The 13976-nt window shown below is 42.5% G+C and overlaps 1 protein-coding gene across 1 annotated transcript; it reads left to right on the top strand.

Annotated features, from left to right (window-relative positions):
• The first annotated feature begins 507 nt into the window (after window positions 1-507).
• Window positions 508-8472, top strand: LOC119329237 (TBCC domain-containing protein 1-like). Its single transcript, XM_037602249.1, has 9 exons — window positions 508-1080; window positions 2741-2881; window positions 3690-4094; window positions 4273-4377; window positions 4761-4901; window positions 5332-5535; window positions 5977-6063; window positions 7145-7256; window positions 8082-8472. Exons 1-9 carry the CDS (start codon window positions 544-546, stop codon window positions 8123-8125), a joined length of 1776 nt encoding a protein of 591 aa, XP_037458146.1. The 5' UTR covers window positions 508-543; the 3' UTR covers window positions 8126-8472.
• The last annotated feature ends 5504 nt before the right edge of the window (window positions 8473-13976 follow it).

Genomic DNA, 13976 nt, shown 5'->3' with positions numbered 1-13976 from the left:
GTGTACAACCCTTAGGTGCTTCTAGCGCCAGGGGTAAACTTGTCATTTCACGTGTCATTTAACACCATTAGGTCGAAAATTGGACGAAAGTGTTATATTGGGAACAAAATTTTAAGTTGGTGTTAGATAGGAAAACAATATTTTTCAGTGTCAAATAGGGAAACTAAATTTAAAACAGTGTTAAATAAGGAATTCTTTCTTGGGATTAACCCGCATTAATCTTGGCCGTTGAATAACAGACTCCGCCCTGCACTCCCTCCATTCGTGACATCACCAAGCAAATGCCACATGACCCCGATGCTGCCCCTGTATTCCCGCCTCACACGCTCCAGCTCACGGTGACATGCGGACCCACACCCCGACCCCACCAGCCATAGACACTGTCTTCCACGCCCAGCCCAGACCGTCGCAGGACAAGGAAAAAAGCGAGGAAAATTTTACGCGAGCGGCGAGCCCATCGTTCCTTTCACCGTCTCTCCCCACCTTTCCCTCCCTCCCAGATCTCCCCACCCGCCTCTCCCTCGCTCCCCACCCCGCGCTGCAATGGCCGACGAGCCCCTCGACGCGTCGCCGGCGCCCGCGGCCCCCGCCGCGGCGTCGGACTCCGCCCCCGCCCCCTCCCCCGCGCCGGCCGCAGCCCCCGCAGCCGCGCCCGCGGCGACCGCGTCCCTGGTCCTCCGGCCGCGGCGGGAGTCGTTCGAGCACGGGCTCCTGCCGATCCCCAAGCTGGTCTTCCCGGAGGGCACGCTCACGCAAACCCTAGCGCAGCTCAAGGCGAAGCTCGCGGCGCCGGGGCCCGGGCGCGTGGGCGCCGCGGCGCTCGCGGAGGCGCTGCAGATCCCCGCCGACCAGGCCGCGCTCGCGCTCGCGACGCTCGCCGCGGTGCTCCCCGGCGACGACGACGGCCCCGCCGCGGACGGCGCGTGGGAGGCCGACCTCCGCGACGTGCTCCTCTTCCTCTACATCCAGTCCTACAAGCGCCTCGTGCCGCGCGCCCACAAGGACTCGCCGTCCGTCGCCGACATCTGGCCATCCACCTCCGCCTTCGACGGCTACCTCTCCGCGCTCTCCCCGATCCAGGTCAGGCCCCGATCAACCCCCCCTTCCCGGCCCGATTGCTTGTGGCATGATTGCTGCGTGTTTGGATTGGGGAGCCCCCGACCGATTACTGTCTGGTACATGGTTAAGAAATGACAACCCGGTGATATATCCATTACTGAAATGACGAGCATGAGAAACATTTGATTTTCCTTTGCTCCTCAGCGTTACTTTGTTAATCAGTAATGCACATGTAGCTCCATTTTTGTGCACTGTATGGTATTGGTGTATGGTAATGTACTCATACTTCTAGACACCGCTCTTTCTAGCTGCTGGGAGTTAGTGGCTAATGGGGTGTTTGATGATTCAGTCAGTGATCAGGGTGATTGTTAGTTACACTGAAGTGTGATATTCCTTGTGCATTTTGGGCCTTTTTCTGTGGTTGACTACAGTGTGTTTTGCAGTATTTGACTGGTAATAATGTTGTACTTCAAAATACACCTTTCCCAGCTGCAACTTTACACCACCAGACATGTCAAAAAAAGAAAACTTTACACCACCACGCATCTTTTATACTCCACGATCATATCTCTCTTTATAGAAGGCAATTTTGCCCATTGTTGAAATTTCCTATCCAAATGCTGTTTTTCCCGTGAGCTAAGAAGCACCAACACGGGGATACAGACCACAGGGATATGCGATATGGCATTTTCCAGAAACAGCCAACAAGTATGTATAAATAGCTGAAAAATGTTGCATGTAATCAAGACAAAAAGATAATTTTAAGATTTCAGATCGAAGTACTACCCCATATCTTGCCTCCCTAGCCAGCAGCTAAAATACATCTCACCCAGTGTCTTAGATGGCATTTGTACCTAGCCAGCAATGACAAGGTGGCGGCAAAGAGGAAAGCCCGCAACGGCCAGCAACAGCTAACAAGAGCAATGCAGATGTGGATGTGAGATCCCGGCAGTGTCCTGGTCCTGGCTGTCGCCGCCTCTTCTCCAGGCGCATGGCATCGTCCACTTAGGGGAGGAGGAGACATTGTTGGCAATTACAGGGGAAGACATGGATGGCACTGGCCACCGGACATGGAGGATACGTCGCCTGTCGACGAGCAAGAAGATCCCGGTGATGGTGCAGTTGTGGCTCTCGCCTCTTCTCCAGGTGCAGGCTCTCGCACGACTGGGATCGCACGACTGGGAGAGCCTGGAGGGTGGCTGCTAGAAGCAACTCTACTCTAGGTTTAAGCTCAACATGTGTCCCAGCCGTGTCTTCCAAGTATCCCGACCGCCAGGGCATCACATTATTTTTAAATAAAAAAGGAGGGGATACTTAGGGATACGCGTATCCGTACATTTCTCTGTATGGCCGTATCGGTGCTTCAGAGCCTGCGAGGGCCTTTAAAGTGCGTTGTTTACATGCATCATGCTATCCTCCACTCCAAGTATGCAGTTATCATACGTTGTCCAGAACAAAATTTAAAGGCACTATTTTTCATGACAGTGAGTTATGCAAGCACGGGCTTGTGCTACTGTGCTCCTTTTCCACGATTACTACTCAGTTACAATTACATTTGTCTCCTGTTGCCATTACATGCAAAGCACAAGCTGCATTTCTTCTGCCTAGATTAGGCAGAGATCCACAACATCTACTTTTGTTAGTTGTCAAGCAGATCCTTACTATTTATCTTCTATTGCAGCTTGTACGCAGTAATAGCCGTCGGTTTATGCCTTCGCAAGCAGATGAAGAAGCTCATCAGTTATCTTATTTACAAAAGCATATGGCCAATGTTTTAACTCTTTTGGCAGATTCTGTTGATGGAGAGGGTGATGAATCTATGGTCAGTATCAATTAATCTGTAACAAGTTTCCTTTAAGAAATTCAACATTTTGTGTGACAAAGTTGATCACTTTTGTTCTTTGTCAATAACATTAATGCACTCTGATCAATTCCCCTACTCGAAGGTCATCATGTCAAGCAGTAACTTCAGATCTTAAACAGTGTGTGTAGTAGATGTAGGGCACAATTTTGAATAAAACTGGTAGAATACCGGTAATACTTGGTTTCCTGACAATAATACTGGTAACTGAATTGAAAAGAAGGCACAACTACTTTGTGTAACCCCTGCCCGATGCTCATGGCCACTGAAATCAATGAATTAACAATTAAATAATTAACCCAAGCAGTGCAAGTGCATGCACGTCAAAGGCTAGAAGCCTCATCAAACAAATAAAGGAACTGCAAGGATCACAATTGTGTGGTGAAGACATTTAAGGATGAAAGTAGACAAGATATTCATATTCCTATGGGCTGTTGAGGATAAGGTAACCTGGGTTGGTCATTCTAGGAAGCACATATGATGGAATATATCTGTAGATTACTTTGCAAATGCAAGGCACTTTCGATGAATCGGATCTTAGATTGAAGGAAGAACAGAGCTAGTTCATCTTCTCTGCAGTACAAAAGATCTTGATATATACCATCCATGATTGTGTATGATTGCAGAACAAAATTATCCACATTACTGTCATATAGGAGTAAATGAAATAATCTCGGCCGCATTGCTGTGTGATATACTCTTACTCTGAAAACTCCATAGAGTAGAGTAGTATAGACACTAACTGTCATTTGTATTTCTCTATATGCAGGTACTGACAATGGAGACTTTTGAGCACCTTGGATTCTTGTTGCAGTTCTCCGAAGGAACTCCTTTAAGCCAAGCTGCTCCATTTTTTGCGAATTCTGATCTAGACATGCCTGCTGCTCCTGTTCCGGCTACTCAAGTTCATGACTGGATTCTGCAGAATATAGCTTCTTCCTTGGAATATACTGCAGAAAAAGCTATAACCAAGGAAAACAATCAACGGAGTGTATCTGATCCTGATGTGGCAATGGCTGATGCTGTCACAAATACAAGAATCCAGAGCAGCTCATCAACTGGTGCTTCTGTGCAAAACAATCCTGGATACTACCGAAATACATCTTTTGTGGAGGGTATCTCCAAAACTTCTGTTGTCAAACACGGGTCTGATATTAAAGGGCATTCAATAAAGGTACCCATGTATTAGTTTTTAGTAATGTAAGTTGATATCAAGGTTTACTGAAGATGATTTGTTCTGTGATTCATATCTCGGTTGAAATTCAAGTAACATAAAGTGTCTATTTAAGTAAGGGAATTCCAAAGCTGAGTTTTGTGACCCTTCCTACAAAAAATTAATTGTTTTTTTGTAGGTTTTGAACTGCCATGATTCTGTTATCTACATCCTAGCCCCTCTCAAATATGCTACGGTGTATGGATGTTCGGACACAACTGTTGTTCTTGGTGCTATTGGCAAGGTATGTATGTGATGTAATTTTACTATCCATATTTCTATTTGAATGCATCAGGCAACATAATGTTATTCATAAGACTATTGTTCTTATATTCCAATGCATAGTTTTTAAGTTCTACTTTATCCTATATTAATTATTATGCACATAGAAATGGTATCTTCAATTACATAGTTTCAAGCCCACGGTTAAAAAAAGCGCTAGGCGTTAATTGTGTGTTTAGTCACTGCCTTGCGCTTTTCTAACCAAAGTGCACGCTTATGCGCAAATGTGCACATTAAGCGCTAGGCTTTTTTTTCCTATCTCCTAGGGCCTATGCGCGCTTAAGCGCCCACCTAGGCCCACCTTTTTAAACTATGTTCAAGCCTAATATTGTTTCATGCTGTCAGGTGGTAAAAGTTGAGCATTGTGAACGTGTGCAAATAGTTGCGGCTTCTAAAAGAATTTTTATTGCCAATTGTCGAGAATGTATCTTCTACTTGGGAGTAAATCACCAACCACTTATTGTGGGGGACAACCATAAATTACAAGTGAGTATATGTTTATCCAATTATTGTTATCATCTGATGAAGTGTACAGTACCACATATCCTTGTTATAAAAGACAAAAAAAACTGTATGAACAGTGGGATTCAATTATTATTTTCATCTGATGAAATATACACTACCGCATATCCTTGTTATAAAAGACCAAAAACTGTATGAACAGTGGGATCAAACTTTGCAAGCATTTTAGATATATACGAGGCACAATATGTTATGTTTTCCCCATTCCTGCACATTTGGAGATCAAAGAGGCACCCTTTGGAGCACTTGTGAAGTTTTAAAGTCAATCCTACCAAATGTAGAAGACTAGCATCTATCCTGCTAAATTATAACAGCAAAAGTTGATGATGGACCTGTATTATTTGATATTTACTGCGCAGTTCAACAACAATTTTCTTACCTCTTGTTTTAACAGGTTGCTCCATTTAATACTTATTATCCACAACTTGGGGAGCATTTGGCACAAGTTGGTGTGGACCCTAACGTCAACAAGTGGGATCAACCTTTTGTGCTGGGAGTTGTTGATCCACATGATTCATTATCTCATCCTGCAGGGGTTTCTGATGTCCAAGCCGAGTCTGCCACTTGTCTAGATCCTGATCTATTCACAGACTTCATGGTATGGAAATATGTTATTTACCTAGATTATTGCAGCTTAAATAAAGATAAACTAATGAATTCCATGAAAATCTTTGTTTGTTTTGCCGAGCAGATCTCAGTTCTCAATCCATTGGTGTATGTCAACTTGTTGTATCTGATGCGTCCACATTAACCTTATTATTTCCTTGTCCGTGGCAGTTGTAGTAATAACTGAGATGTCATTTTGACATATTTCTCAGTTGTAACTAGTTAGTTGTCACTTGGCAACAGTGAATAACCTGATGCTGAAACTTGTTATATTATTGAAGATTCACAATGTTATTTTTTCCATGGTTTCTGACCAGCCAAATATTATTTTTATTGGTTGTGCTGTAGTAATGTAGAATTCATCATGCAATACATTTTACACTGTTAATCTTCTCTGTATTTTTTTGACTGATTGGCTAATATCTTTCTGCAGATTCCTAGTTGGTTTGAGGCAGAAGGTCCTACCAAATACAATCCATTTACGTTACCTGAAGTTTACTGGGCATCACAGAGGAAAAAGGTTCATCTGCAATCCAAATTCATTTTTGCATCATTTACTCGTTAGTCATTACAAAGTACAAACTAGGACAGTTATCTTGGACATACTTGCACACAATTGTGGGATTTGATTAAAGCAGGCACACACTGTTTATTAAATTACAGTATTTATATAGTGGAACGTGGTGCTTGAGTATGTCTGGAGCAGGAAGGATCCGAAGTTGTTGTAGGAATTAGTATAGATTACCCTGAACTTTTGGGGTTCGGTCACTTAACCCCCTGAATTAAATAACCAGGTATTTAGAAGCTTCACAATTGGAGCAAGATTACGTGGATCAGTTCTGCCATTAAAAATACCACAACTAGCCCTTTCACTGGTCAGCTCTCTCCTAACAACTGGCCACAGCTGGAAAATTATTCACTCCAATTCTCTCAACTCTCCCCAACTCACCGCTCTTGCTAGTGGTCAGAGGCAGAAGTCCCCAATTGAACCCTTAACTCTAAGAAAAGTCCGCTTTTCAACTCTAAACTCCAAAATCGTTTCGGATTGCACAATTAACTTTTTCATTTGAAAATATCTATTTAGTATGATGATTAGGCTTGCAAAGTTTACGTCACCTACACCACTCTACGCTATCTTGAAGTAAACCAGGCTAGGGGGTTATTTTCTCTGGTTTGGAGCTGTAGGGGCTAGAATACCCTGTTTTTCAGATTATGGGGTTAAGGCTGTAGCATTGATATTAAGGGAGTAACTTGGACTTACTTCTTGAATGTAAATATGTAATATTAATTTAGTAAGGGTATATATACGTCAAAACCGTTGCCCTTTCGTCAACCACCAATGTTATTTGAATTATTGCTGATTCAGATAAGCACAATGAGCTGAAAGCTTGAAATGAATATGTATTTCCTGGTAGGGTTTTGAGGTGCTGGCTTGGACTTAGTGAGTCCAATGTTGTTTGGAACAGTGTGATTAGTTCACTCTCTTGTTATTGTCTGCTGCTCATTATGTGATAACATACTGATATGTTAATGAGTGTATTTCACATATCTTGATATCTTATATATTTCTAAAATTTGGTTTCCTTGCTGCACTTCTTCAGAATGCTTCTCTGGAGGACATTCAAAAGAATATACGAGAGCTGGAGCTTGATGATAACCGGAAAAAAGAATTGGCATGTGCCCTTCATGCTCAATTCAAGGACTGGCTATATGGTAATTAATTCCTTTATTGACATTACTGTGATGATAGATTAATGCTTGTATATTTGTTTTTTTTCGTACTTGTCTCCTACCAGCTTTTGACTTGACGCCCTCTCTTTTTTGAGGTCTGGCAGTTTTTCCTTAAGTCCATGATACTGTAATTGGCTATCTCATGGTAATCCGTGAGAACTTGATTTTCGTGCAATATCCGTTCTAGTTAGTTAGTGGTCATTGAAAAATGATCTTACATTGTGCATTATGGTGGTTAATTATGACTTCAAGCAACGATCTGGCACTGCCTTTTCGAGAGTCATTACCATTGATTTCTACATATGTTTGGAACTGCACATATTGTAGTCATCTTTGTTTTTCTATTAATAATATTCTACTGACCGTAACCACTTTCTAGAGAACAACTGATGATCTCACTGCTAAAATAAAACAAATTTTAAAAATGGTTCTAGATCCCTGTTTAGGATTCAGGATTAGTCAAGTTCGTAATTTGGGAGACTTGGACAGGACTAATGCACTTCTGATGCTTGCCATGGTTAGTCCTGGTTGCTTTGTTCTTCATTCCTGAAGTGATGTTTACAATATTTAATACAGTGATGAGAATGTGCTTCTTGGTTTGTTCTTTCATTTGAGTCATAAATTGGTAAACTTAACCAAATGAATTGGTATTTGTTACCGAAGTAGCAAACCCAACTATATGACTACCTGGTCCTTATATCTTCAGTTTCCACCATCAAACTTCTTTTCACTGCAAAAATTGTTTCCTTTACTCTTGAAATGAAGTGTTGGGAGTTAACAATTAGGTGTTTTAAATCTTGTGTCCAGCTTCAGGAAATATCCGCCAGCTTTACTGTTTGCAAGGCGAATAAGCATATATGATCTTCATCCGTAAGTGCTTAGGCGCTCCTGTGAAGATTGTGCATCCTTTTGCCCGTCCCCTTCCATAGTCCAGTCCTGTCCATCCGACCGCATCGTCCACGCTGACTTCTCGTCGACTGAGCTGATTCAACCATGTAGTGTTTGTCAATGTAAAAGAAATAATGTACTGCCCGTTTTGTCTATTAATTTTGATCGGCTTCCCCTTGTGTTGGTTGTGGTTGGTGCAAGGATCCAAATGGGGGTTTGGTAGTTTCATATTTATATCCTTTGTAACATATACGACCATGAAAGCAGTTACTCGATTCTTTAGTGGAAATAAACATTTTTTTGCTCATCAGTTTGGCCTATTTCTATTTATACTGTAAATGCACACTTCAAGATTGGTGTACTGAGTAAGCGGTATGCAAACGTGTTCGCTGTGTATGTTTTGCACTCTGTTTGCCCTGGAGATTTTTGCCCAAGACTTCTAAAATTGTTAATCACACCAGGCTACATGTTCACGAGTTATATGCTAATTTATAGAGCGCTATCAAATACACCCTATGTTCCTAAATACACCCTATGTGCCAAATCGTCTTACATTTAGGAACAAAGTGTGTAGTACTTTATTAGACCAAAGTTGACATCAAGATCTCCATGAATTAAAATATCCATGTGCCATCCTCTCCGCAATGATGTCCCCGATTTGCATAGCCCTGTATGCCCTATTTAAATGGCCTCACTAGAGCTTCACAACCTTCATTGTTGTTTGCAATGCGTGCACGGGCGGACCCACATAACAATAGCTTTCGTGTGTGACGTTGCCGAAGTAGCAAAGTAGGCACACAACCAAAATCTCTTTTCTCTTTTCCTTCAGAAAGATGAGATTGATGAAAACGGCAAATTGATGAGATTAGCAAATGCCATGCGTATATAAATGCCGATGTGGGAAAGGGAGACACCGAGAATTCAAGTTAATGGCCCATGAAATATTATATCAACTGGCGTCCTCAGGGTTGCACTAGTAGTACATGAAGCGCCGTTTGGTGGGTGCATGGTTGCATTAGTATTCCGCCAAATCGTGCTTGCTGGGTGAATGGATCTCTTTGTGAGTTATGTGTCCCATCAACAGTGTATGAGTGTATTCTACACCGTGAATGCAATCTCACAAGATAGGCTTTCAACTTAGGGATATATAGATTAGATGTGTTACCAGCATATGGTTGCCTATACTACCATGTTGTGCATATCTAGTGAAACCCAATTTATTAAGAATTTGATATGCATTTCGTTATGGATTTTAGCTCATAAACACTAGTTGCAACTCGAGAAATTGCATCAGTAGACCCCAGCCAAACCATACAGGCCTAAGATGAAGGTAGGTTGAAGCTCTATCAGAGTTTTGTTGTAGATTTATGTGATTAGGGAACTGATGAGATTCATGAGTTGTATGATCAAGTATTAGTGAAAGGACATGCGGTGCCTCCATGTGTGGTTTTGGTAATTGATGACATTCTCTATGGGCTAATGGTTGCATTGAGTTATATTTGAAGGATTTGTCCATAGACACTTCTTAAAGTTCATGTGTTGGTTCTAAGGAGTTTATGTGTTGACCAAGGTGCTATTAAGGAATTATCCAAAGATTGGTCATGTGAGAATTGATCTTATTGCAAGCATGTCTTGAAAAAGAAGATTGTGTGATCATTCATGCTTACCTTCAAGGCATCATCCAAACGAAGAGAGTTGGAAAGGTTCAAGATTGATCAAGACTAAGTCAAGAGTGAATCAAGTTGATCAAATCACAAAGCGTAGAAGATGTACCGAGAGGGATGAAGTGATCCCATGGTATGTTAAGCATTGACCATTACGCTTTGTGTACTAACCCATAGTCTTCGTGAGAGTTCTTTGTGGGGTTAGGTTGCGGTGTGCACGTTCAAGTGATGCATCACGAAGAGATCAAGTGCTTGAAGATTGCCGTCCATTGTGGTGACAACGGACTTGTGAAGATGTGCCGAAAAGTGGCTCACCCATAATGGAGTATGGGGGAGCAATCTACTAGTCTTCACCGAGCCAACGCAATCAAGAAAGGTGGTCCTACTTGAGGAAGTCAAGATCGTCTACATCTAGCTCAAGTGGATTTTGTGCAAGGCAAAGGTTTGGCCTCGATAGGTTCTCCATTTTACTGGTCTTATGGTGGTAGTTTGGAGACCGAGTTATAGGATCGTTTGTCGTACTATCAAGGGGGATCCCAAGTGAGTAGCTTGATCGTATCGTTCGTAGATAGCTCAAACCATTGCATGCTTGCATCATCTTTCTTGGTTCTTGTTTGGTTTTCTCCTTGTGAGATTGGGAGCTTATGGTCATCTTCTTGACAAGCTCGAGTTCATCGAAAATGGAGTTCACATGCTTTTTCTATTGCGTTTTCGGTGTTGGAGGTTTTACCAGTCTTATTCGAGGAAGGGTTCTCACCATTTTCTTATGAGACTTTTCTAATTTGCTTCTTATTGTTTTTTATCAAGATTGTGTTAGCCCTTGTCGCTAGCTTTCCAACAAACTTGGTTTCGTTGAATTCAGAGTCCGTTTGCAGAAGTTGTGTCAGTTTTGGTGTCCTTATAAAAGCTGCAGCGGTAGTACCGCTTGGAGGGGATGTAATTTTTTTATTACCACTCTTGGGAGCGGTACTACCACTTGAGTGGTACTACCGCCGCTACTTCCGTGGCTACTTCCGCTCCGGACCAAAAACTCGTCACAAGTCCAGCGGTGGTACGCACGGATGTATTTTTTTAGTACCGCTCGCAAGTAGTAATACCGCTACCCTTTGAGGTTGTACCGCTACCCCTAGCGGTAGTACCGTGAGGACGAGCGGTAGTACCGTTCTGTTTGGGCTGTGAGCATAACAGTTGGTTTTTCCCCACCTATAAAAGGTTGTATTCTTCCCCAATGAACCTTATCCTTTGAGCTCGTGTTCTTTCCCCATTGTTGACCTTCATCGAGCTTGCTATATCTCAATCCCTCTATGGATTCTTGCTAGTTTTTGAGAGAAAAGAGAGAGGAGATCTAGATCCACTTTTCCACCAATCACTTTCTCCTCTATGTGAGGGGAACCCCTTGGATCTAGATCTTGGAGTTCTTGGTGTTCTCCTTCTTGTTCTTCCTCTCATTTTCCTCCCTAACATTAGTTGCTTCGGTGGGATTTGAGAGAGAAGGACTTGGGCACTCCGTGCTCCCTTGCCATTGCATTTGGTGCATCGGCTTGAGTTCTCCACGTGATATGTGGAAGTTACAAGTTGAGAAGCTTATTACTCTTGGGTGCTTGGTATCCTTGAGCTTGTTCCTCTTGGGTGCTTGGGAGCCCTAGACGGTTGGTGGTGTTCGAAGCTCAATCATTGTGGTGTAAAGCTCCGGGCAAACGCCGGGGTCTCCAATTAGGTTGTGGAGATCGCCCCGAGCAATTTGACAGGTACCGGTGACCGCCCCAAGGGTTGCCAAAGTGTACGGGTTCGGTGACCGCCCCCAAGGGTCTCCATTTGTATGGGTTCGATGACCGCCCTCAAGGGTCCCTTAGTGGAATCACGACATCTTGCATTGTGCGAGGGCTTGAGGAGATTACGATGGCCCTAGTGGCTTCTTGGGGAGCATTGTGCCTCCACACCACTCCAAACGGAGATTAGCATCTGCAAGGGTGTGAACTTCGGGATACATCGTCGTCTCCGCGTGCCTCGGTTATCTCTTACCCGAGCTCTTTACTTATGCACTTTACTTTGTGATAGCCATATTGTTCCTTGTCATGTATCTTGCTATCACATAGTTGTTTATATTGCTTAGCATAAGTTATTGGTGCACATAGGTGAGCCTAGCCGTTTTAGGTTTTGTGCTTGACAAATTAACCGCTAGGTTTATTCCGCATTTGTTCAAGCCTAAACCACAATTATTTTAAAGCGCCTATTCATCCCCCTCTAGGCGACATCCTCGATCTTTCAATTGGTATCAGAGCCTCGTCTCTCGTGTTTAGGCTTAACCACCTAGAGAGTAAAGATGTCGACTAGGGGATTAGGATTCTCTGACACTCTTAGTTTCGATGACACAATTTTTGATGTTTGGGTAATTCACATGCTTAATCTCTTTAGGGTCATGGACCCAAATTTAGAGCAAATTGTAGATATGGGATTTTCGCCTCCAAAGGATCCCCAAAGATTATATTTAGAGGATGAGAAAAACTCTTATCTCAATGCTCAAGCTTCTAATATGCTTTTCGATGCTTTGAGCAATGTAGTTATATTTCAACTCATGCCGTTCCGGGATGCTCATGAGTTGTGGACAAAGCTTCAAGATAAATATGGGGTGTCCAAGTTTTGTGGGGATGATTGTTCCCCCTCCACCTCCAGTCGTGTTGTGTTCTCAACTTCTTCTACTTCACCTACATGTGGTTTGCCACAAGGTAATGACATGGTGAGTAGTGGTGTTCATTGCAATGATGATAGTGGGCTTAGTGTTGATAATCCTTCATCACTTTCTTATTGGAATGCTTCATCTTTGGACTTTAGCACTTCGAGCACTCCAAATGTTTCACATGCTTGTGTTGATAGTCCTTGCATATCTTGTAGAAATTGCTTGACTAAATCTCATGATGATATGCTTACTATGTCCTGTTGCCATGATAAAAATGCATCCATTTCCTCGAATTGTTGTGCCAATAATGTAGAGGAAACCCAACACCCCATGGAACAAGATGTGGTCTTGAATGGTGCTTCAAGGGATCCTACATCATCATCTATTGCAGTTTGCCTTATGGCCAGGGCTTCAAAGGTATCTCCCACTTTGAATCCTAATATATCTTGTGATGATATTGATGATGGCAAGAATGATGACGATGTTGATTATGATGAAGAGAATGATAATGTTGCCTCCTTAAATATTAAGGGGAAATGAATTTTAAAGCTCTTCTTAAGAATAAAATTGCTCATTCCAACTTCATGGAAATCATGTCTATTGCTATTGAGGGCAAGAAATATATTGATGAGTTGGAATCTCGTCTTGACAAGCATGAGGTCACCATTGATAAAATGGAATGTCATGAGCGTGATTACGCTAATGAGATTGCGGACCTCTCCCAAGCTCTTGAACTTGAACGAACCACCAAGGAATCTCTTGAGGAGACTTTTTCTCTAGAATTATCTAGAGTGAAGGAATCTCATGATAGAGCTCTTGAAGGTGGCCAATGTTTTTGAAACTAAAAATGAGAAGCTTGAAGTTGCGCATGCTAAACTCCTTGAGGACTCTAGGCACCTCGAAAATGGCTCAAGGGTCATTAAGAGTGAGCTCATCAAACTCACCAAGTCTCATGCTCAACTTAAAGCTTCATATTCTAAAGACATTGCCAAGTTTCCTTCTCCTCTTGCTATTATTGATGATGCTTGTGCTACTAACTCTATTACTTATGAAGCATCCATTTTGAAGGAGAATGTTGCGCTTCGGGCTCAACTTGAGTTGCTATCTAGCAATTATGGGAAATTGGAAGAAAGCCATGAAAAGCTCTCAAGCTCTCATGATGATCTTCTTGTATCCCATTATGTGGTAAAGATAGCTCATGAGGCCATGATTGCTAAGGTAACATCTAGTGAGCCTCATGTGGATACTAGCACTACTTTTAGTCAAAAATGCTATATTGCCTTGTGCTAGTCCTCGTGATTCATCCATGCATAACATTGGTACATCTTGTGATGAATTGCTTTCCTTGCCTTGTTGCTCTAACGATGAAGCTTATACTTCCTCTAGTGCTTGTGTTGAGACTAACCATGTAGAAGAAATCAAAGAGCTCAAGGCCCAAGTCACTTCTTTGAAGAAAAACTTGGAAAAGTGTCA

The sequence above is a fragment of the Triticum dicoccoides genome, chromosome 7A (assembly GCF_002162155.2).
Source record: "Triticum dicoccoides isolate Atlit2015 ecotype Zavitan chromosome 7A, WEW_v2.0, whole genome shotgun sequence".
In the NCBI taxonomy this organism is placed as follows: domain Eukaryota; kingdom Viridiplantae; phylum Streptophyta; class Magnoliopsida; order Poales; family Poaceae; genus Triticum; species Triticum dicoccoides.
Note: the sequence above shows the minus strand (reverse complement) of the source record. Positions and strands in the feature narration are given on the sequence as shown.

What these genes read in the sequence shown, in the direction of transcription:
- LOC119329237 (XM_037602249.1), top strand. Translation starts at nt 544, where the DNA reads ATGGCCGACGAGCCCCTCGACGCGTCGCCGGCGCCCGCGGCCCCCGCC. An exon ending in TTCTTGGTGCTATTGGCAAG is followed by an intron (nt 4,378 to 4,760) that starts GTATGTATGTGA and finishes TCATGCTGTCAG; the next exon opens with GTGGTAAAAGTTGAGCATTG. An exon ending in ATTCAAGGACTGGCTATATG is followed by an intron (nt 7,257 to 8,081) that starts GTAATTAATTCC and finishes TCTTGTGTCCAG; the next exon opens with CTTCAGGAAATATCCGCCAG.